This window comes from Myxocyprinus asiaticus, chromosome 9 (assembly GCF_019703515.2).
Source record: "Myxocyprinus asiaticus isolate MX2 ecotype Aquarium Trade chromosome 9, UBuf_Myxa_2, whole genome shotgun sequence".
NCBI classification, from domain to species: domain Eukaryota; kingdom Metazoa; phylum Chordata; class Actinopteri; order Cypriniformes; family Catostomidae; genus Myxocyprinus; species Myxocyprinus asiaticus.
This window is the reverse complement of record NC_059352.1, coordinates 8,270,111-8,295,583: the sequence shown is the minus strand read 5'-3', so window position 1 is coordinate 8,295,583 and position 25,473 is coordinate 8,270,111. Positions and strand designations below refer to the sequence as shown.

Genomic DNA, 25,473 nt, shown 5'->3' with positions numbered 1-25,473 from the left:
TGGCTCTAACAAGGACAGAAAGAGATGTGGAAGGCCAGATGTACAACTAAACATGATGATAAGTACATCAGCGTCTCTAGTTTGAGAAATAGACACCTCACATGTCCTCAGCTGACAGCTTCATTGAATTCTACCCGCTCAACACCAGTTTCATTTACAAAAGTAAAGAGAAGACTCGGGTACAGGCCTTATGGGAAGAATTGCAAAGAAAAAGCCACTTTTGAAACAGAAAAACAAAATGAAAAGGTTAGAGTGGGCAAAGAAACAGACATTGGACAACAGATAATTGGAAAAGAGTGTTATGGATCTTAACCCCATTGTGCTTTTGTGGGATCAGCTAGACTGTAAGGTGCGTGAGAAGTGCTCGACAAGACAGCCACATCTATGGCAAGTGCTACAGGAAGTGTGGGGTGAAATGTCACCTGAATATCTGGACAAACTGACACCTAGAATGCCAAGGATCTGCAAAGCTGTCACTGCTGCACATGGAGGATTTTTCTGATGAGAACTCTTTGGCGTAGTTTATTTTTTTTTTATTTGTAATAGTAATTTTTCACAGTATTAATGTCCTGACTATACATTGTGATCAGCTGAATGCCACTTTGTTCAATAAAAGTACCAATTTCTTTGCATAAGAGCAAAATCTTTACATTATTCCAAACTTTTGGCTGACAGTGTATATAAATGTTTATTGACGTTATTTAAATACATAATATAATACAGTGGGCAATAAATCCCTAATATGGATTTTGTTTATCGCGCAAGGATATGTATTAGTAGAAAACGTAGATCTACGGTGTCTAAAATGGCAAAGACAGCATAAAAGTAATGAAATAATTATCATGAACAAGTCATGAGCTATGACAACTATTTTTTCAATTGATACAATCTTTACATAATATTACTAATAGATTCGCAAAAACAGGTTTAGGTTGTTTACTTCGCTTTTCCATAATCATAATAAACTTAACACTCAAAACAAACTTACAAAATTAGTATATTGTTAATTTGCTGATTTTATATGCTAAAAAAATACTTCTGCTGCTATGAAATGGTCCTTACCCACATTTTACCTACTAATTTTTAAATGTGCTTCCAATTCTCACTTAGTTTTGTAAGGCCAACAGAAATGTCTTCAACCTAAAGTCACAATTAACAAATGACCTTCAATATATATTATTTTAATCAACTGACACTAAAAATAACAATACATAAAATGTATTTAAAAGAGATACACAGAACATTACAAAGGTTGTATGTAGCCTGAAAGGTTGGGATATAAAATCTTTGAACATTATACATTGAGAAAAAAAAAAAAAAGTATCGTAATATTGTAACATCTTCGTATTAGTCTTAGTATTGTAACAAGAAAACTAGTGGATCAGTACATATGCAGACAGATGAAGTGGTTTTGTTGACGTATCTGTGATGTCACTGCCTCAGTAAATCACAAAGGACAATTTATTGGGGAAAATATATTTGCTTACAACTCAAACTAACAAAATATAACCTACTATAAACATGGTCCATAATAAAAAAAAAAGCACACAGATGCATGCAGACACGCAGACAAACACAAACATGGGAACACAAGGAAAACAATAGGAAAGTGACTTTCCCCATAATACATTTCCAAACCAGTTATCGCCACAGTAAAGAAAAAGACTGGCCTTGAATCCTGTAGATAAAGTCAACATCAAATTAGCGCCAGCACCCACAAGCTTTGATCATAGGCAGTCATCCAGAACCACCCTAAACATCTTTTTAAACAATTCCATGTACAGAATTCATAAACATATCTGTGCGAATAAATGTGCTGGATGAGAGCAACACTCGAGTTTGGTCAAGATAGTTGCCTAATCAAATCTCAACTGCAAATTTGCCATGATTTATTCACTCCGACCGATTTATAAAAAAATCGTGAGAGTTTCCAGTATTCTCTCAATTGAACAGTAAAGTGCTCTTGGCATTAAGTTTGCCCTTATGTGGGACTAGTCCCCACCACTCAAATCTAATTCATAAAAACAGGCATACTGATTACCAACCAGCAGCTAGAGGCAAGTTTACCAATGCCAAGGGCAGCACAACCATGCTTTATAAAAATGGATGATCCATCAAACCGACTTCAAGTGTGTGAAATAGCTTCAGTTAACAAATTTGATATTGAGTAAAAATCTATGGGAATCAGAGAGAGAGAGAGAGAGAGAGAGGATTCATTGTGTGCTTTGATTAAAGGGATAGTTGAAATGAAAAAAATAAATAAAAAATGAAAAAATTCTCTCATCATTTACTCACCCTCATGTCATCCCAGATGTGTATCTTTCTTTCATCTGATGAACACAAACAATCATTTTTAGAAGAATATCTCACCTCTGTAGGTCCAAACAATGCAAGTGAATTCACACACTTGAAGTTGGTTTGATGGCCAGAACTAAAAAACAGCATAAGCGTAATGCATAAGACTCCAGTGTTTAAATCCATATTTTCAAAAGCGATATGATAGGTGTGGGTAAGAAACAGATCAATGCTAAAGTCGAATTTTACTATAAATTCTCCTCCCTGCCCAGTAGGTGGAATGTGAATCTCCAAAAACAAAAGAAGAATGTGAAAGTGGAGATTTATAGTACAAAAGGACTAAAATATTAAACTGTTTCTAACCAATACCTATCATATCGCTTCTGAAGATATGGATTTAAACACTGGAGTCTTATGCATTACTTTTATGCTGTTTTTATGTGCTTTTTGGAGCTTCAAAGTTCTTGCTACCGTTCACTTGCATTGTATGGACCTACAGAGAGAGAGATTTTTCTAAAAATCTTAATTTGTGTTCAGCAGAAGAAAGGAAGTGTTACACATATGGGATGGCATGAGGGTGAGTAAATGAGAATTAACATTTTTGGGTGAACTATTCTTTAACTAGTGCAAATCAGACTAAACAGTGTGCTTGCGTCAGTGTTTTCCACAGACAACAAGGTAGCGCCCTCTGCAGGTCAAGCCCTCTTAGCTCACAATTAAAGGGATATTTCATACAATTTTTGGGTGAACTATCCCTTTAATGCATCCCTCCCAAAATATTTATAACCACCATTAATGCCTTATCTATGGTTTCTAACCTGGAACTGGACGAGTTTGACAATTTTGCTTGTCCAGTATCTAAATTTTGTCTAGTGACAGTAAAGGTTGCTTGGAAAGCATGGGTTTACCCTCGATACCCCTCTAAAACACTGGCCACTTTTATATACTGTATATAAAACGGCAAGGTATAAAACAACTCTCCACCAATCAGGGAAGTTGAGGAGGTGACATAAGACTGATTCATACTAGAGACACGCAGAAATAACATTTAAAATGTCAGTACTGAAAGACAATAGCAAATTCTTCTGCCATCCAACATGAGAGCTACAAAAGGATTGAGCAAAAACAGGAGGTTTTCAGCTTCTGAGCTGCAGTATTTCGAGAAGACATTTGTTTGCTGTTGAAAACTCTGTTTCCCGCAGCGATTTGCGTGAATCCTGAGGGTCCGTTTGAAAATGCTGCAAATGTTTCTGCAGCATCACTTGGGCTCACATTTTGCGGTATTTGCAGCTTAAAATAAGTCAGAATATCAGGTCTTCCTGAGTTAGTAGCACTTCACCGTAAGTCTGCTCATGTCATCTTACACTTTTTTTTTTTTTTTTGTAAGAAATCCACAAGGAAGTAAAAATAAAAAAGTCTCACAAATGTACAGTTAGCTTTGGAGAGGCAGCTTGTAGCATCCAAAATGTTTGACAAGAAGTGATGTGATCCACAGTTAAGATGCTTCTTGGTGCGTGTCTGGCATCTCCAAATACTTTTTGTTGCCTCAAAAGGTCCAAATGAGATCTTGCACAGTTCAGAGAGGTGAGATGGTTTTTCTGGGTTTGCAGGCATGTGTATGTATGTATGTGTGTAAAAGGGGCTAAATGAAATCGGATGGGCCTGATTTATGAAACATGAACAAATATGTGCTAAAGTTTTACATTCAGTTTTATCTGATTGGCAGCATTATGTTGACAAAGTCAATGATGTCAATCTGACAATATATAGAGCAGTGAAGAGCATGTGAATTATATTTACTAAGTATGGCAAGTATTGCTCCATACTTCATGTATGCAGTTTTCAGTTGGAGAATTATTTTGCAAGGCTATGAGGTTCTAATGAAGACCAGTGTGTAACCTTATTAGTGCAATCTTATTAGTATTAACCAATGGATTGGGGCACATCTTGCATTTGCATATACACTGAAAATTTTTAAGGACCCTATTTGTGTAAATGTATACATACAGTTGAAGTCAGAAGTTTACATACACTTTGGTTTAAGTCATTAAAACTCATTTTTAACCACCCCACAGATTTAATATTAGCAAGCTATAGTTTCGGAAAGTCGTTTAGGACATCTACTTTGTGCATGACACGTAATTTTTCCAACAATTGTTTACAGACAGATTGTTTCAATTTTAATTGACTATATCACAATTCCAGTGGGTCAGAAGTTTAGATACACTAAGTTAACTGTGCCTTTAAGCAGCTTGGAAAATTCCAGAAAATTATGTCAAGCCTTTAGACAGTTAGCTTCTGATAGGAGGTGTACTGAATTGGAGGTGTACCTGTGGATGTATTTTATGGCCTACCTTCAAACTCCGTGCCTCTTTGCTTGACATCATGGGAAAATCAAAAGAAATCACCACAAAAAAAAAAAAAAAAAAAAAAAGAAAAAAGTCTGCTTTATCCTTGGGAGTAATTTCCAAACACCTGAAGGTACCACGCTCATCTGTGCAAACAACAGTATGCAAGTATAAACACCATGGGACCACGCAGCCAGCATACCACTCAGCAAGGAGACGCATTCTGTCTCCAAGAGATGAAAATAGTTTGGTGCAAAAAGTGCAAATCAATCCCAGAACAACAGCAAAGGACCTTGTGAAGATGCTGGAGCAAACAGGTAGACAAGTATCTATATCCACAGTAAAACGAGTCCTATATCGATATAACCTGTAAGGCTGCTCAGCAAGGAAGAAGCCACTGCTCCAAAACTGCCATAAAAAATCCAGACTACAGTTTGCAAGTGCACATGGGGACAAAGATCTTACTTTTTGTCCATAATGACCATTGTTATGTTTGGAGGAAAAAGGGTGAGGCTTGCAAGCTGAAGGTCACCATCCCAACCGTGAAGCATGGGGGTGGCTGCATCATATTTTGGGGGTGCTCTGCTGCAGGAGGGACTGGTGCACTTCACAAAATAGATGGCATCATGAGGAAGGAAAATTATGTGGATATATTGAAGCAACATTTCAAGACATCAGCCATGAAGTTAAAGCTCGGTCGCAAATGGGTTTTCCAAATGGACAATGACCCCGAGCATACCTCCAAAGTTGTGGCAAAATACCTTAAGGACAACAAAGTCAAGGTATTGGAGTGGCCATCACAAAGCCCTGACCTCAATCTGATTGAAAATGTGTGGGCAAATCTGAAAAAGCGTGTGCGAGCAAGGAGGCCTACAAACCTGACTCAGTTACACCAGTTCTGTCTGGAGGAATGGGCCAAAATTCCAGCAACTTATTGTGAGAAGCTTGTGGAAGGCTATCCAAAACATTTGACCCAAGTTAAACAATTTAAAGTCAATGCTACCAAATAGTATGTAAACTTCTGACCCACTGGGAATGTGATGAAAGGAATAAAAGCTGAAATAAATAATAATCTCTACTATTATTATGACATTTCTCATTCTTAAAATAAAGTATTGATCCTAACTGACCTAAGACAGGGAATGTTTTCTACAATTAAATATCAGGAATTGTGAAAAACTGAGTTTAAATGTATTTGGCTAAGGTGTATGTAAACTTCTGACTTCAACTGCACAAAGTTCTATATAGGTACAAAGTTTCATAAATGAGGCCCACTGGGTGTCTAAATGAGAAAATACATTATATGCATACACTAAAGTATGGGCAGAGTATTTAGGATAAATGTGTGTGTAGGTCAGTTGTTCCTATGTGTTAATGTGTGTGTCTGTGTGAAGTGGTGTAGTGTAGTTCCTGCTGATGCTTGTTGTTTTGTGCAGACAGTACAAGGTGCTAAATGAGCGCTGCCGTGTCCATGACGTTCCTGTTGGGATCCAGCATAGCGAAGAACCGCACGTCCCTGTCTTTGTCCATCCTCAGTTCAGACAGAGCCTCTTCGATTTCATCAGAGTATGCGCTGCCTGGGTCCTTAAAGTATGCTGAGAACAGACCATACACACAGACAGTAATCAGATCTCAGTAATGTCAAATCAGTGACACTTGCACTATGTAAGCACTTGATCTATTTGTGCAATTAATAGTGACAGAATGTTGCAGTCATCAAACCTATGAAATAACATAGTAGTTGTTTTGTAAAGAAATGAACATGTAGGTACAATTTATATATTTGTCTACAGAACATTTACATAAGCCTTTAGAACAAAAGGTTCTCTTTAAATCATGAGAAAAATAAATATGAGGGATAGTTCACCCAAAAATGAAAATTGTCTCATTTACTTTTTTACTTCCCCCAAATGACATTATTTTTGGGTGAAATCTCCTTTTAAAGTATAAATGCATCAGTAGTGTGTCTCTCTTACGTTTTTCCAACACGCTCTGCCGTAACGCCTTTGCCACAAGCACACGTACGTTGGGCACAGGGTCAGATGAGAGGCTGAGCAGACTTGGCAGAAGATGCTGTGCAAACTGTTCCATGGGCATACAGTCCTCCTCCAATACCGCCTGAACAAAAACACAGGAAATGCTTAATCAGTCACATACTTTTGATTTAACAACTATTCCAAGATTTCTTTATCAAGTTCTTCTGTCAAATTTCACTTGCTATACGTTTACATGTGATAAACATACTTTTCCAAGTATGCACCTAATTTACAACGTAAATTATGAAAAAAAGCAGAGAATGTCAGATGTGGGGGAAACAAATGTAAACAATGCTAGAACTTTTTTTTTTTTTTATTAAAGAATTTACAGATGTTGTGATTTAAAAAAAAAAAAAAAAAACAAAAAAAAAGCAAGACAATGACTTGATTTAAAAAAATTACCTGGCAAATGAAGGCAAATGCCTGCCGTCCAACCCATTTGGGACAGTGGCAGAATCTCATAATGAGCTCATTAATGAAATTGAGTCCTAGGTCATGAGCTTTACAGGAATACAGCTTCTGCAAAATCTCCACCACCTACACACACACACACACACACACAAACACAAGACAACACTTAACACAAATGTTGATCCTGCCGATTCTGAAACATTCTGATGTTGTGTATACGTGGTAATAACATCCATCCTGGGTGATCCGATCACAAGTGAACTGAGCTAAATACTGGTGTAAAAGGGGATCAATGCAAGTTGGACATGCATTGCGATCCAAATGCTACAACTACATTGAGCGATTGTGGGTGGGAAGGGATGCCTATGGCTAGACCATCAGCAACCAGAGACCTTCCTCTAGAAAATCTAATCGAAATCTTTGTGGTTACTGGAGACACATGAGAGACATTAATACCACACAACCTGTCTCGGCTGACCACTTTTGATTGAATCAGCCAAGATGGATGTTAATGCCAGGTGTAAACAGCCTAAATAGTGCTGCAAAAAACAGAAGACAAGCTTAAACAATACAGCTAGTGAAAGGCACAATAATGTTGCTGCTACTAAAATAGGCTCATGGAGAAATGACTCACCAATTTATAGGAGATCCACCGGACTTCAGACACTTTGTCAGAGCAGAGGTTAAGTGCTATCTGTCTGAGGTAGTCATAGATGTCGTTATGGCTGTATAACTCGATGATCATGATGAGCTGTCTACATGCACAGACACATAAACATACAATAAGAGTGAGATCACATGCGAGTTTCAAGAGCCACTTTGTGAATGAAAGAAGAGGAATGTTTAGTACATACTCAGCAAGCTCATATCGGAATCTCCAGTTTCGGCTGTTGTCGGTCACCATGAACTCCTGTAGCTGGTACAGATACTCCCGACGCTTCTCAGCATGAAGAAGCTATGAAAGAGGACACAGAAATATAGTAATAAGGAAAAAGCTCAGAAATGTTTGAAACTTATTAAACCTAATTACCATGGCATAACAAATTTGTAATTAGTTGAATCTCATGAAAAATGTTCGGGTCATTTTTCACCCCATAATGAAGAGAGAGAGAGAGAGAGAGAGAGAGAGAGAGAGAGAGAGAGAGAGAGAGAGAGAAAAAGAAATTATATATTGCATTAAAGAAAATGAGGCCTAGTTTAGGACCATTATGATTTTTCGCATTGTGAAGTTTTTTTTCTTCTTTGGATTTTGGGGTGAAATATGACTCGGTCATTTCTCAATTCCGTCATAGATGGGACTTGTCATTGTAGATGAGACATTCAAAAAGGATTTATATGGCTGGAGAAACTGGAAGAAATGACCAATAAAATTTGTGTTTAAAATACTGAAGACCCACATATACTCAGTTTTCTGGAAGGAAATTCCACATCATTCTCACCTTCAAGAAGTCATACAGGTGTTTGAGAACTCCTATCCGCACCTCATCTAGATCTTTGAGGAAGCCGTTAAATATGGGCACCAGATCAGCTGCTGTTAGCTGATCCCCCAGAATCACTGCCAACTCATGGATAGAGAACGCCAATGTCCGACGCACCTTCCACTGTCAATACATTTAGTGTTACTCCATTTGACAAATTTTAAAGGCATAGTTCAGCCAAAATTGAAAATTGTCTCATCATTTATGCCATCCCAGATGTGTATGACTTTCTTTCTTCTGCAGAACACAAAGATTTTTAGAAAAATATCTCCGCTCTGTAGGTCCATACAATGCAAGTGAATGGTGAACAGATATTTGAAGGTCCAGAAAGTATATAAAACCAGCATAAAAGTAATCCATATGACTCCAGTGGTGAAATCTATATCTTCAGAAGCGATATGATAGGTGTGGGTGAGAAGCAGATCAATATCTTTTTTTCAATATCCTTAGTCCTTTTTTTTACTAAAAATTATTCTCCTTGCCCAGTAGGTGGTGATATGCATGAAGAAAGTGAATCACCAAAAACAAAAGAAAAATGTGGAAGTGAAAGTGGAGATTTATAGTAAAAAAAGGACTTAAATATTTATCTGTTTTTCACCCACTTATAATATCGCTTTTGAGGATATGGATTTAACAACTGGAGTCATACTGATTAATTTTATGCTGCCTTCATATGCTTTTTGGAGCTTCAAAGTTCTGGCTACCATTCACTTGCATTGTATGGACTTGGATGGTCTAGAATCTGGATGAGATCTCTGATCAGGAACATAACCTGCCCCAGAGCAGGTTAGCCATTTAGTGCATGTTACTATGGCAAGGAACACCAATGAAAGCCAATCAACTTTACTGGTACTGCGAATTCAGCGTTTGCTTAAACCAAGTTTCAACTAATTTAGCTAGCTGCTTAATCCTGCTTTGTGACAAAAGGTCACTGGGATGGCATGAGGGTGAGTAAATGTTGAGAGAATTTTCATTTTTGGGTGAACTATACCTTAACTGTAAATAAAATAAAAAAAGTGTGCCAGGCCGATTAATCGGACTATATTTGGCCATTTTGCAATTAAAGGCGTCAGTATTTTGTCTGTGTAACAGTTTTAAAATGTGATGTATATTTTTATAGGTTTTAGTTAACTGAGTATATATTGCAAATATGAATTGCATTGTATTGTGTCTGCCACTGAAAAACCCATATTCGCTGACCACTAGTTTAAACCAAATTCAGGTCACAGTCTAAACTTCTTTGTTATTGTCATCTAGAGGAAGTTTTACCTGTACGTCTGTAGCGAGGGTCTCGTACGTGTCTTTGAGGCAGTGCCAGTTTTGCCTACCCAGCGTTAGGGCAACTCCCGGCAAACTAAAAGCACAGTGCTTGGCGATCTCAGTGTCTACAGTCTGAGCTTGAGCAGGGTCTGTCATAGACAAATACTGATCCAACAACTGCTGGGGAATCACATTCTGAGATGGAAAGAGAGAGAATTAAAGAATGTTGAAAGACATCATGATGTCATGTTTTATAGTTGTATCAAACTGGCTGCTGCCTAACTAGAGCTCTACCTGCAGAAAAGCACTACCTCTATAAAATATAATCCATAAACACTATAAATCTATAAGCACTTAATCTATAAACTAACTATAGGTGATAGGTTACTTTGTAACTTGTTTACTTCAGCCTATTTATAAATGGACTTTCTTTGTATTTGTAAGTCTTTTGTGTTTTTTGCTATTCATTTTCATGAATGATTTTAAAACTTGGTAAAACAACATCTACAGTTTGAGGTTTGTACAACTGCATGAAAAACAAGGCTAGTAAAAAGCTTTATTATATGAAAAAAAAAAAAAAAAAAGCACTATTGTCCACCATCTGCTTTGTATATTAAATCTAACTTTGCTCAATATTTCTTATTGTTACTGTATCAGTTTACTAAGTTCCAAGAGAGAGAGCGAGAGAGAATTTATTACCTGAACTTTAGACTTTTCCTCTTCAGAAGTTTTGGTTGTGTCAGAGTCTCTGTCTTCCTTCACATTTTCTATGAGTTCTGACTCCTATATGGAAACACACAAATATATGTATAATGAAGGGCACTGTATAGTTACTGCACAAACACTTTCTTTAAATTACATATGGCTAAAAATCTCTCTCCAACTGATTTACATAAAATACATATCCTGTACAATTCAGTACTAATAAATAACTATCAGTGCTTAACAGTAATTAAAGTGAAACAGTGGCCATTAACAGAAAAAATATATAATTTCACATTTAGTAGAATTTGCCATTTAAAAATTTTGTATAATGAGATCATTTTAAGATATTTAAAAATCATTTAAAATTATTTGTTTAATTTGTCAAATTGAAATTTATATTTTTAAGATAATCATATTTTATAATACAACCCCAATTCCGAAAAAGTTGGGACAGTATGAAAAATACTAATAAAAACAAAGGAGTGATTTGTAAATTATATTCACCCTTTGCTATATTGAAAGCACTACAACTGCACATTATATTATGTTTTTCCATGTATAGTAATTTCAAATCAGATGATTGCAACACACTCCAAAAATGTTGAGACGGGCAATTTAAGACTAATAACAATTTGACGAGTTGAAATAACAAGGCGATGTGAAACAGGTGAGGCAATTGTGTCATAATACTGTATAAGGAGCCTCCAAAAACATCCTAGTCCTTCAAGAGCAAGGATTGTTCAAGACTTGTCAATTTGCCAAGAGATGCTTCAGCAAATAATCCAGCACTTTGAGAACAATGATCCCCACAGACAAATTGGAAGGATTTTGGACATTTCACCCTCAACAGTGCACAATATAGTTAAAAGAGTCAAGGAATCTGGTCAAATCTCGGTGCGTTAAGGGTAAGATGAAAACCATTTCTGAATGCGCGTGATCTCTGATCCCTCAGACGTCACTGTCTTAAAAAACAGCATTCATCTGTAATGGATGTCATGAACATGGGCTTGGGATGACTTAAGTAAACCTTTGTTAGTCAACACCACTCGCCGCTGCATCCACAGATGCAAGTTAAGACTTTACTATGCAAAGCAGAAGCCCTACATCAACACTGTCCAGAAGCGCTGCCGACTTCGCTGGGCTTGGTCTCATCTTGGATGGAAAACAGAACAGTGGAACTGTGTTTTTTGGTCCAAAGAGTCCACATTTCAAAAAGTTTTTGAAAAATAAAGCCGTCACGTTATCCGGGCCAAAGAGGAAAAGGGCCATCCAAGCTGTTATTAGCATCAGGTCCAAAAGTCAGTGTCTGTATGGGCCAGGGGTGTGTCAGTGCCCATGGCATGGGTAACTCAGACATCTGTGAGAACACCATGTATGCAGACAGATATGCAAAAATTTTGGAGCAACATATACTGCAATCCAGCACCGCCTTTTCCAGGGACGTCCCGGCATTTTCCAGCAGGACAACTTCAAACCACACACTGCCCGGATTTCAAGTGCATGGCTGTGTAAGCAGAGAGTATGGGTGCTAGAATGACCTGCCTGCAGTCCTGACCTCTCTCGAATTGAGAATGTGGCGCATATGGCAATGAAGACCCCGTATAATTTTGCAGCTGAAGACCTGCATAAATGGATGAATGGGGGAAAATTCCACTTTTTAAGTGTTATTAGAAGAAATGGTGCTGTTTCACAGGGGTAAACACTCAACTGTCCCAACTTTTTTGGAGTATGTTGCAATCATCTGATTTGAAATTACTGTACATTTTCAAAAAACTATGAAATTCATAAGGAAAAATCATCATATAATGTGTAGTTGTAGTGTACTTTCAATATAGCAAAGGGTGAATATAATTTACAAATCACTCTTTTTTTTATTAGCATTTTTCATACTGTCCCAACTTTTTCAGAATTGGGGTTGTAATAATAAAAGTAATTGTTGATATACAGCACTAAGCAAAAGTCTTAGGCACATTAGATTTTTCTAAGGGTGGGCATTGAGTAATTTTGTAGTAGAGTAATCTAACACTTAAAAAAACAGAATAACTGCTTACTTGAAATTTAGAATTTAAGTTCAACCTAAAACCTTTGAACCTGTTTTCTTATGAAAAATTTGCATTATGCATAAACAACATCTAGATTAAAAAAGACACACAAAAAAACCATTTGCACTCAAACATAGAAGAGAAACATACATTCCAAGTCTTCAGAAGTGATACAATAACAGAATTTTCATTTTTGGGTGACCTATTTCTTTAACAACAAACATAAGCAGTTTCATTATTGCCCACGGCAGGCAATCGCACAAAGGAAAGTAAATATGTGATATTCGAGTAGTATTTTTACAGTCGAATATTTAAAGCTGTACGAGTACACGATTAATCTGAAGTACTAATATATATATATATATATATATATATATATATATATATATATATATATATATATATATATATATCACACACACACACACACACACACACACACACACACATATACTGTATACACACATGCAGACTTTATACACTGATCAGCTACAACATTAAAACCACCTGCCTAATATTGTGTAGGTCCCCCTCGTGCCGCCAAAACAGCGCCAACCCTCATCTCAGTATAGCATTCCGAGATGATATTCTTCTCACCACAATTGTACAGAGCAGTTATCTGAGTTACTGTAGACTTTGTCAGTTCGAACCAGTCTGGCCATTCTCTGTTGACCTCTCTCATCAAGGCATTTCTGTCCACAGAACTGCCGCTCACTGGATGTTTTTTGTTTCTGGCACCATTCTGAAAAAAGACTGTTGTGTGTGAAAATCCCAGGAGATCAGCAGTTACAGAAATACTCAAACCAGCCCGTCTGGCACCAACAATCATGCCACAGTCTAAATCACTGATCACATTTTTTCACCATTCTGATGGTTGATGTGAACATTAACTGAAGCTCCTGAACCATATCTGCATGATTTTATGCACTGCACTGCTGCCACATGATTGGCTGATTAGATAGTCTCATGGATGATTGTTGGTGCCAGATGGGCTGGTTTGAGTATTTCTGTAACTGCTGATCTCCTTGGATTTTCACGCACAACATTCTCTAGAATTTACTCAGAATGGTGCCAAAAACAAAAAAAATCCAGTGAGTGGCAGTTCTGTGAACAGAAATGCCTTGTTGATAAGAGAGGTCAACAGAGAGTGGCCAGACTGGTTCGAACTGACAAAGTCTACAGTAACTCAGATAACTGCTCTGTACAATTGTGGTGAGAAGAATATCATCTCAGAGTGCTATACTGAGATGAGGGTTGGCGCTGTTTTGGCGGCACGAGGGGGACCTACACAATATTAGGCAGGTGGTTTTAATGTTGTGGCTGATCGGTGTGTGTGTGTATATATATATATATATGATAAAAAAAATAAACCTCTTTGACATTTATTCTTTAATTAAAATTTAGAAGTCAGTTTACCTCACTGCTGGGTTCAGAGTCATCCACCAGCACAGGTGATGTAGAGGGTGAGTCTGAGATCTGTGCATCTGTCAGTGAGAGTTCACTCATGGCACTGAGCTCAGACATTGGGGAGCCTGCAGAACTGTCGCTTTCCGAAACAGATTCATCAGCATCATCTGTCTGACTCTCTAACTGGGCAGCTTTCAGGGCAGCAGACAACACCTTCACTTGAGCTGTGAGTGGAAAACACAGAGATCAAAAGTTGCATTGATGAAAACTTTGTATAGCATATTCAGACTGTATATTTATTTAAAACAAATTTCAGCCTTTTGTGGTTTAATCATCACACTAGAATTAATTAACTGATTAAATAAAGAGTTGGTTCACTCAAAAATGAAAATTCTTTCATAATTTACTCACCCTCATGAATCACAGATGTTTTAACTTTCTTCTGCTGAACACAAAATTTTTTAGAAGAATATATCAACTCTGTAGGTCCATTCAATGCAAGTGAATGGTGATTAGGCCTTTAAAGCTCCAAAAAGCAGATCAAGTCATCATAAACATAATCCATCAGACTCCAGTGGTTTAATCGATGTGTTCTGAAGTGATCCAGTTGGTTTTGGGTGAGAACAGACCAAAATATAACTACTTTTTCACTGTACATCTTGACAGCAGTCTCCTTAGCGATCATGATTTCAAGCTCGATTACACTTCGAGTTTGAAATTACGATTGTGCCTACTGATGGCAATGAAAAGATGTACAGTGAAAAAGTAGTTATATTTAGATCTGTTCTCACTAAAAACCAACTGGACTGCTTCAGAACATGGATTACTTTATGCTGACTTCATCTCCTTTTTGGAGCTTCAAAGTTCTGGCCACCATTCATTTGCATTATATGGACCTGCACAGCTGAGATATTCTTCTAAAAATCTTTGTGTTCAGCAGAAGAAAGAAAGTCATACACATCTGGGATCGCATGAGGGAGAGTAAATGATGAGAGAATCCTCATTTTTGGTGAGAATTCCTTTAAGCATTAATATATTAATCTCAAATATGTCAAATTCCGTGACACCGCAGTTAATAGTTAACTAAGTTTTTATGACTGGATTCCGAGATTCTGTTTTTTCCACGTCACTGAAACCATAAGGCCCTATACAGAGATATATATAAATAAAACCACTCACCTTGTACATCAGGATCATCTAGGTGGGGCTGAAGACAGTCCAAAACTTTCTGGATCTGGGAGCTAGTGGCTGGACCTTGCGAATCTAAACATGGCACTTTTTCTTTCTCCCTATCTTCTCCCTCCCTTGTCTCTTTTTGGTCTCTTTCCTCTTCGTTTCTTTCTCCTCCTTGCAGTACTTGGAGGTCCTGGGTGATGTCAGGCAGTGGGGATCTCCAGTAGCTGAAGGAGTTGTACATTGTGCAGTCATCCGTCTGCTGCTTGGAGGAAGAAGATGAGCAATCAGATTGGCCGTGGGTAGTCCTCTCTTCCTGTGGTTGTGTGGGATGCTGGTGGCTCTCATGAGGTTGTGATGGTGGAACTGCTGTGTCTGAGGTGGTTTGTAGCTGGTCTGAGGTTGGCTGAGTGAGACTGTTTGGGAAACTATATCTTGAGGCATTGCAGGAGTTACTTGAGAATCTGGTGATCACTTCCTGCCCATGGCTAAATATAAGAATATAAGAAAGGCCTAGTTCAGATAATTATTCTGCTTTGTAATAAAGGGGAGGAGATTTGAATCATCTTCAATATAAAGAACTGGGTCGGATATAGTTTACTGATGGTAGAGTGAGCATCCTTGTGCATTTACCTCACAGAGGAGATCTTGGGTATCTCGCAAAGGGTTCCATCCTCACAGAAGTGCAGTCCTGTGAGCGAAGGGTTGGCGAATGTGGAGATGAAACGGCCTAGAGACTGGAACGCAGCCTGGCGTACCTGAACAGGAAAAACAGAGAAGATTACAAGCAGGTGTACCCTCTCCTTTCGAAAATTCTCAATTTTCAAGGTGGAAAAGTAAAAGAAAGTATGCACAATCAGGTCCCACCCCCCCATTTAATTTTAATAAAAGTGAAAACCTTGCACATTTTTGTCCAAACTAGCTGCGACGTACAACAAAACATTTTGTCAGCCACTTGGTTTCAATTTCTGTTGCATTGTGCTGGGTAGCCCAGCCCACAGTAAAAACTAATTGGTCCAAACATCCCACTCCACATAGCTGTATTAAACATCTGATATGGTCTAACTGGCTTTTACTTTGTTGTTTTCTGCATTTTCACTCTCAGTGAGTTTAAAAAAAAAAAAAAAAAAAAGCCTGATTAGAATACTGTGTTAGTGTATATTGCTTTGCTCTTACCCAGCGTGACTGATCACTAATAAGGTTGATGAACAAGGGGGACAGTTTAGTGCGTCGCACCTCCGCAGAAGTGCAATTTGAAACAACCATGAAGCACTCTGCACAGGCTTTCCGAATACCCCACAGACTGTCCGAGCACAGGTCGAAAAATTTAGCCATCTGAATTGAAAAAAATAAAATGAGAGGTGGTTCACAAAAAAAAAAAAAAAAAAAAAAGACTACAACACAAAAGGAAGTGTTGACCAAATTGGAAATTATTCTTTTTTGGGGGGGGGGGGATTTTTTCCCCTTTTTCTCCCAATTTGGAATGCCCAATTCCCAATGTGCTTTTAAGTCCTCGTGGTCACGTAGTGATTTGCCTCAGTCCCAGTTGCCTCCACGTCTGAGACCATCAACCTGCGCATCTTATCACGTGGCTTGTTGAGCACGTTGCCATGGAGACATAGCGCATGTGGAGGCTTCACGCCATCCACCGCGGCAACCACGCTCAACTCACCACGCGCCCCACCGAGAACGAACCACATTATAGCGACCATGAGGAGTTTACCCCATGTGACTCTACCCCTCCCTAGCAACCGGGCCAATTTGGTTGCTTAGGAGACCTGGCTGGAGTCACTCAGCACGCCCTGGGATTCGAACTAGCGAACTCCAGGGGTGGTAGCCAGCGTCTTTTACCACTGAGCTACCCAGGCCCCCATTGGAAATGATTCTTAAGCTTTATAAGTGTTAAAGGAATATTCCAGGTTCAATATAAGTTAAGCTCAATCGACTCCCTGCTTGGCCCCATTCACTTCTATTGTAAGTGAATCACTGTAACCCAGATTTTTGCTTTTTTTTTTAAAAGAAGAAGAGGGGCAGGTCAAAATTAATTTTAGTTGTTATCAATATTATGCCACAAATGCTGTTGCTCGAGGTTAACTTGTATTGAACCCTTTGTGTGAAACTATCATAAATACAGGCTCTTGAATTCAAACGCAGTAGCAGTGCAGTGGTCCTCACCAGTAGTTTCTCTGTGGCTTCCTGGCCAACAATAGAACTGAACTCACCAAAATTTGCTGCACAGACCTGGTGGAGAAGAAACAAACGAGGGTTTAGACATTTTACAAGGTGAAATTCAGTCTTTGGTTATGTTGTAAACAATGGTCTGTTGCAGCTTGAGTAGGACTGCTTCATGCCAACCCTGTACGAGCTGCAGAAATAGATTAACATTCTTAAAAACATTTTTTTAATTTTTTTTCTACGAAGTGTAGGCCTAAGCTTTTCTCTACTGCAGTTATTTTACTGACAAAACAGTGACACACATACCACAGAATCAGCAGGCTTATTTTCACCAGAGTTCACATTTATTATGTCAACCCTCCTTGTTTATGGAAGCCACGTATTGTTTTCTGTCATTTTCGAGATCCTGACTTATTTTACTTGTTATCTTGGCATAATAATGATAAACGGTCTCAGGGGGATTCCATACTTATTTGTTGGACACTTGGGTACACTTACAAATGTCTGAATGTCATTGCATTAAGAAACAATATATCAAACAAAGTGGCATCTTCAAATAAAAAGACATTATATACCTTTTCTCAGCACCATTTTTATAATTACTTATAAACAACTGGTGTCAATGTGACATGTTCCACTAACATACATGACTTCATTTAGACCTGTTTATCTCTTGTTTTATAATTAAAAAAAGAACTTGCTCAAAAAGTGAGCTTGTACTATCTAATGCCACTTGGTTTGATATTTTGTCATCTAATGCAATGACATTCATAGAGTATGTTCAACATACAGGCATCATTGAAAATTGAGCGAATCATTACCTTGCGGACTTGGAATAGTCTGACGTCACTGCAGAGTTCACAGAATCGCAACAAAAGAAGGTGCTCCACTGTGTCTTTAGTCAACATTGTCACCAACTTGCACATGATCTGCAACAAAACATTCAACTATCAACAATACAGACCAAAACATGAGAGTTCCACCCCACCCTGGAAAACAATGAGCACAATGACTCAATCATACTGGCAGTAAAAAGTCTAGCATAGATAGAATAAAGTTGCAACAGGAAATAAAACATGCATCTTAGATGCCATCTTTTCAGCCAAGGCCTTTATGGGAAAGAGTCTTAAATTTTCATGATGAGTAAGGTTGTTTTCACATGTCAGGTAATCAGAAGTGGTTAATGAAAACCAAAACGAAATGAAACATTTTTCATGTAATGAAATAAAAACTAAAAGTAAAAAACTGAAATAATAAAAACTAACATCATAAAAAAAAAAAACTACAACTAAAAAATATTTTCATAACTTCCAAACTAACTAAAATCAAATAAAAATTACCTTAAGTTAATTTTAGTTTTAGATACACTGTATATTATAAAAAAGTGAAACTTTTACAATCTGCCTTCATTAACATAGAAAAATACCACTAGATAGTGACAACGCAATATTGCCCTGAAAAAATTTATTGAGGTTAAACATTTACATTATATCGGTTAACGCATTGGCTTTGGCAGCACTACACTTAAAAATTATTTGAATTTACATGATTTAATCATGTACATCGGTTCCACATGAATCAATTAAGTTATATCAGCATATTTTTTACTCTTGGTTTAGCTCATTAACTGTTTGTCAGAAAACATCATTTGTTGATGTAATTTCAACATAATGTTATCAAGGTATTTTTAAATGACCTAATTAAGTAGTCTCAAAGTGATTTTATGTGTCCTTAACATGATTAATTTCTTCAGTTTTACATAATATTTTTGTCTCTCATTGCTGATTTATGTACATTAGCATGCGAAATGCTAACTTGAGTAAAATCAAGTTAGCATTTAGCAACTTTGAGCAAAATCAGAGTAAAGCTAAATGCTAACTTGTGTACCCGTCCTCAACCTAAGCAAAAGCTCCGCTCTTCACCACAATGGTAACCCAGCATAACAGGATCGGTTCTAAATCCCAAAATAACAACATTAAACACTATTAAGTCTCCCCCTTTTCTTATCTTGCTCAAAAACACATCAAATAGGGGCCTGGGTAGCTCAGCGATTATTGACGCTGACTACCACCCCTGGAGTCATGAGTTCGAATCCAGGGTGTGCTGAGTGATTCCAGCCAGGTCTCCTAAGCAACCAAATTGGCCCGGTTGCTAGGGAGGGCATAGTTACATGGGGTAACCTCCTCGTGGTCGCGATTAAGTGGTTCTCGCTCTCAATGGGGCGCGTGGTAAGTTGTGCGTGGATCGCGGAGGGTAGCATAAGCCTCCACATGCTGCGAGTCTCCGCGGTGTCATGCACAGCAAGCCACATGATAAGATGCACGGACTGATGGTCTCAGAAGCAGAGGCAACTGAGACTTGTCCTTCGCCACCTGGATTGAGGCGAGTAACCACGCCACCACAAGGACCTAGTAAGTAGTGGGAATTTGGCATTCCAAATTGGGAGAGATGGGGATAAAAAATAAAAATAACTCATTGATTTGTACTCTCCTCATCAAGTCCTATGCAAAACATGCTGGGAACTACAAATGCGCTGCCCAAATGCCCCATTACCCATGTTATTGAACATATTTTATTGGTTCACATTCACCTTACATAATGTAATCTAGTAGGGTGCACATTTTAGAGAATTACATTAATCGAAAGCAAAGATAAGTTTAGAAGAGAAACACAATTCTGTTGTGTAGATCACAAATAACATGATTAAGTATATCTGACAATCTGCGTTACTAAATTAGAATGTAAAATGTAAAATAAAATGGAAATAAAAGCTAAATAAAACTTTAATAATCCTGATCAGAAGTACATTCTCTGTCATACAAAGACAACTCTCTCACCGCAACAGCTTCGATCTTGTAGTCGTCATCACTGCTGGGTTCTGTGAGGTCCAGAAGCACAGGGCAGACCTTCCCTTCCATATCTGCCTTACTCATCAGACCCTGTTCAAGCAGCACAAGCAGAGCAGCCTGGCTCGTCTTTCGCACCTAGAGGGACAACATAGATTGGTGGTTTACCATGTCAAGAGACAATCCTTTTCATGATCACATCTTGTGGTATGGTTGCACATTTCGAAAACAGAAAATTCAGACATCTACACTATGTACTTCATGTTGCAAGATTTATTTTACCCGTGGAACTCAAAGGAGTTTGAAACAGCTTTTGTGGCATAATGTTAATTACCACAAAAATCTATTTCGACTCGACTGTCCTTTTCTTACAATGGAAGTGAATGTGAATTCCATGCCTCCTAAAGACATATGATAGCTTTGTGTGAGGAAGTCGCTTCAAAATTTAAGTCCCAGAAAAGCTTGCCTACCTTAAATCTCATTCATACTTGCGTATGTTCAAACCTGACGCATTCACGCAAAATGTTTAGTGAGCAACATAAATTTAGGTCTGTTTCTCACACAAAGCTATAGTATGGCTTAAGAAGACTTTAAATATGGTGCGCAGGTCATATAGTCTACTTTTATTGTACTACATTTTACTTTTAAAGGGACTGCTTTTTATCAGTTTAGGACCTTGACAGCATCAGTTACCATTCAGTTTTAATGAATGGCTAAAGAACCACCATCTCTGGACTTCTTTTACGTTCCACGGAAAAATTCAAATCATCAGTTCCATCTGTTTAAAGTGAAATTTACCTGGTTATTAGGATCTGTGAGATATCGGACCACAATGGGTACCAGGTACCTAGAGAAGGCTTCTGGGTAATTGGGTCGATTTTCATGGAGGAACATGGCAATATTTGGTACCTGTTCCATCAGCTCTGCTCGCACTGTTGGTTCTGTAATATCACACACAAATGATATTACGCACAGCACCAGCATGTCAGACACGTCAAATACAGTACAGTACAGAAAGCCATACACACCTCCATCCTCAGACATCCTGGCAACTGTCTCCATGACGCTGATGAAGTCATTTTCATTTTCACTGAATTCCCGAAGCACATCTGGCAATCCACGTGCCACAATTTGCCTGGAAAAATAAAAAAAAATATCAAGCACACCATATAAGATCATATGACTAACCCCATAATTAATATATATAAGCAGGGGTGCATTAACGCACTGGCGTATATGGGCTGAAGCCCAGGGGTCTACAACTCCCATGGGGCCCAGCGGCAGGAGCACGTTTAAACATGCTCAACAACTTGAAGGGGGCATCAGCGGACCAGTGAGCCCATGGGCCCAGAGGCACCTTAAAACGCTCGTTTACAAGCACAAACGGTTTTAAAAATTACTGCTTAATATTTTAATCCGCTGCAGTTTTCCAGAAAACAAAAAAAACAAAAACACCTTTATTTAGAAATACACAGATGAGAAACCACCCAAAACCAAGTTTAGCTCCTTATAAGTCTCTCTGGTACAAAATAAAAAAACAGAGTCATATCAAGTTCGCTTTAAGCCCTTACATTTCTAAATTATGTTCCACGACTGTGCCATAAAAAGTTATCTTCTTACATTCTCTATTAAATATCACTGTATATTTGAGAGATATGTGCAAGATGGACATATACAATCTTACTACTCCTAAGAAAACATTGTGTATTGCATGACAGAGTGGAAAACAGCTTATGAATTGTCTTACATATCAGTTACTTGACACGCTTCATGTCTCACCTGTTGAAGACATTTTCACTGAAAGCATATTTCTCCAGCCGTCCCAGAGGCGTTAGGTTATCCTGGCCTGCATCCAGGAACGCTGTTATCCGAATCCCTTCACACTCTGAACCATAGTCATCGAATCCAACTGCAAAAATAATTAATACAAAGAGTTAATGACAATCTATGATTAAATCTCCAGTAAGAGTAACAGTACAAACTCATGGTGGTTTTAAAAGAGAGTTCTTTCAAATTAAAATCAGGAATCCCCTTGAAAGGAAAGTTCACCCAAAAATGAAAATTCTTTCATCATTTACTCACCCTCATTTTTTTCTGCTGAACACAAACAAAGATTTTTAGAAGAATATCTCAACTCTCTACAGGTCCATACAATGCAAGTGAATGGTGACCAGACCTTTCAAGCTCCAAAAATCACATGAAGGCAGTGAAAAAATAATCCATTTAACTCCAGAGGTTAAATCCATGTCTTCAGAAGGTATATGATAGGTGTGGGTGAGAAAAAGATCAATATTTAAGTCCTTTTTTTCTCTAAATCTTTACTTTCACATTCTTTCAGATTCTGAAAGTGAAGATTTTTAGTATAAAAGGGTTGAAATACTGATTCATTTCTCATCCAAAGTGATTGCATTGCTTCAGAAGACATATATTAAACCACTGAAGTCTTATGGATTACTTTTATGCAGCCTTTGTGTGATTTTTGGAACTTCAAAGTTCTAGCCACCATTCACTTGCATTTTATGGACCAACAGACCAGAGATATTCTTCAAAAAATCTTTGTTTGTGTTCAGCAGATTAAAGAAAGTCATACACATCTGAGATGGGATGAGGGTGAGTAAATCATGAGAGAATTTCATTTTTGGGTGAACTATTCCTTTAAAGATGGAGAAAAAAATCAGAGCAATTCAGATACTAAGAAGAAATTGGAAACAATATATAAGCCTATTTTTAGGACTATTAAGATTTCTTGCGTCGCAACATTATTTTTATGACAATGAAGCTCATTTCCCGCCAAAATTCTTACTATTGTAATGTGAAAACTCTCTCTCTCAAAACTGTAATGGGAAAATGTAATTATAAATAATTTAATCTGTAAAGTATGGTAGTATTAGAAATGCATTGCAGTATTTGATGTACTGCCTTTATGCAGATTTAAATAACAATAATAATAATAATAAAAAAGGGAACTTGTGTGAAGAATGCACTTAATTATCATGAAAATAATGTTACAAAAAATTCTTAATGGTCCTTATAATAGGCTTTATTGGCAAAATTTCTACTTTTTCCTCTTGATTTTGGGGTGTAAAGTGACCTGGACATGTTGTCATGAGATTCAACCTAATAGAGTATAGATCCAGGTGAAATGTTCTGGCATTGGCTCTATGATAATAAATGAACTTTTAAAGGGTTCCCATTTCCATTTCCATGTGTTCTGTTTCTGTCAGCAAAGTCCACACTGATCGTACTTCAACTATATAGTGTACAGCAGCAAGCCTGATGGAACAGACACATAGTATAGGCTATTTCCTTTAAGTTATATAAAGTTTCAGATGTGTTCTGTTCTGGATACTCACAGTCATCCAAATCATCGTGGCCATCTTCAAAATATAAAGACAGACCTGGAAAAACATGAACAAAATGTTACTATTTAAGACTGACAGTTGGTTTGTCTCAGAAATACACTAAGCTGCCAACTTGGGCAGCATTTTTGGGCATTATCAGTGTTGGGTGTAATGTATTACTAATTAATTAATTACTGTAATTAAATTACTTTTTTCACTGAAAAAAGTAAAGAGATTTCTCTTAATTTTTCAGTAATTTTATTAGTTACTTCTGATGTAATTGCAATAAATACTGTATAGACTCTAGAACAATTCTATATAAAACAATAGTGAATTTAAAACCGAAATTTAACGTCTAATATTAAAATATACAGTACTGTGCAAATTCTTAAGCACATATGATGTTTCACAAAAGCATTTGTCTTAAGATGGTTATTTATATCTTCAGCTTTAGTGTGTCAATAGGAAATATAAATGTTAGACCCCCAAACATTACTTTTGCAAATAGTAAAGATTAGAAGAACAGGGAGCCCTGCAACAGATGTCATGGCCCCCACAGAGCCCCCCACTGAACATTGTGTCAGTCTGAGATTACATGAAGAGACAAAAGCAATTGAGACTGCTTAAATATATAGAAGAACTGTGGCGAATTCTCCAAGAAGCTTGGAACATCCTATCTGCCAACAACCAAGAAAAACTGTGTCCAGGTGTACCTAGGAGAATTGGGACTGTTTTAAAGGCTAAGGTGGTCACACCAAATATTGATTTAGCTTTTTTAGGTTTACTGGCCTTTGTATGACATTAAGTGATAAATGAAAACTATTTATGTCATTATTTTTAAAAGACATCCTCACTACGCAACATTTTTCACAAGTGTCTAAAACTTTTGCACAGTACTGTATGTGTTCTAATTTAACACCGCCCCCTTAAATTATTTGGCCAGTTCATGAATAATTTGATTTTATATGATTTATTTGAAATAATTAAAAGAACAGTTTCATATTCATATTATATTTTTCATCTGGTCGAGGTTGATCCGGGTTTTAGAAAGTAATTTGTAATAAGTAATGCAATTACTTTTCAGACAGAGTAATTAGTAATCTAATTACACTGTTGAAGATGTAATTATTAGTTTTTTGGGGTTTTTTTTAAACTTCCACAACACTGGACATTATCAATGTTTCAAAAGATGCCCAAAAATGCTGTCTAGGTTGGCAACTTAGTAGATTTTGACAGGGCCACTGTGTGTGTTGTAGTGTTTGCAATGTATCTCACTAAAATGCTGTCAACTCAGATGACTACGTCAAATAAGCAGCCTACTAAGCAAAGACATACCTGTGAAACACACTAAACCCTTGTAGTGTCAAACAATTGTAATGTTTTGGCACATTTATAGTGTTTTTTTGAACAGTCAACCAGTCAACCAAACGTGTTATCTGGGTCAGGCTGGCTAACAAACTGACAGTCAAGCTCCTGTCAACTTAACCACGTTATTTTCACACATTTGGTTGGACAAAGAATATAAATCCCATTATAGAGCATTTATTCCAACATATGTAGTCTCGCTGGCCCACACTAGTAGTCTATTTAAACACTTCTATCATCTACCCACTCTATCCTGCTAGCTCAACAACTCGCAACTAGTGTTAATCCCCTCCAAATTTCACCAGCCCCGTGACCTTCGTTCCAAAAATACACCAGAAACGTTGAAAAAGAATCACTCGTCATTAAAGTCTACAGCGATAACGGAACTGACTGTAAAGCTTTAAATAAATGTACTAAAAGCACGTTACCTGCCATCTTGATTTACAGCGGGGCTGTCACTCCACTTCCTCAAAAGATTTCCTGCTTTTATTTAACTCCCTGCATTTATAGAAGGACTAAATACTTAAAACAACGTATAAACTCGCCAAAACGAAGCACGTTACCCCGAAATCAATCGGGTAAATCGTATCG

The 25,473-nt window shown here is 37.5% G+C and overlaps 1 protein-coding gene across 1 annotated transcript; it reads right to left on the bottom strand.

The window, feature by feature from the left end:
- Window positions 1–1,165: 1,165 nt before the first annotated feature.
- LOC127445936 (serine/threonine-protein phosphatase 4 regulatory subunit 1-like) lies at window positions 1,166–25,452 on the bottom strand. The gene is made up of 20 exons (XM_051706456.1): window positions 25,311–25,452; window positions 23,530–23,574; window positions 21,956–22,085; window positions 21,205–21,311; window positions 20,975–21,117; window positions 20,168–20,314; window positions 18,152–18,259; window positions 17,331–17,396; window positions 16,332–16,490; window positions 15,789–15,913; window positions 15,162–15,643; window positions 13,992–14,206; window positions 10,528–10,611; window positions 9,838–10,023; window positions 8,530–8,691; window positions 7,945–8,045; window positions 7,725–7,845; window positions 7,082–7,216; window positions 6,620–6,761; window positions 1,166–6,238 (listed from the first exon to the last, which is right to left on the bottom strand). Exons 1-20 carry the CDS (start codon window positions 25,315–25,317, stop codon window positions 6,093–6,095), a joined length of 2,811 nt encoding a protein of 936 aa, XP_051562416.1. The 5' UTR covers window positions 25,318–25,452; the 3' UTR covers window positions 1,166–6,092.
- Window positions 25,453–25,473: the final 21 nt, after the last annotated feature.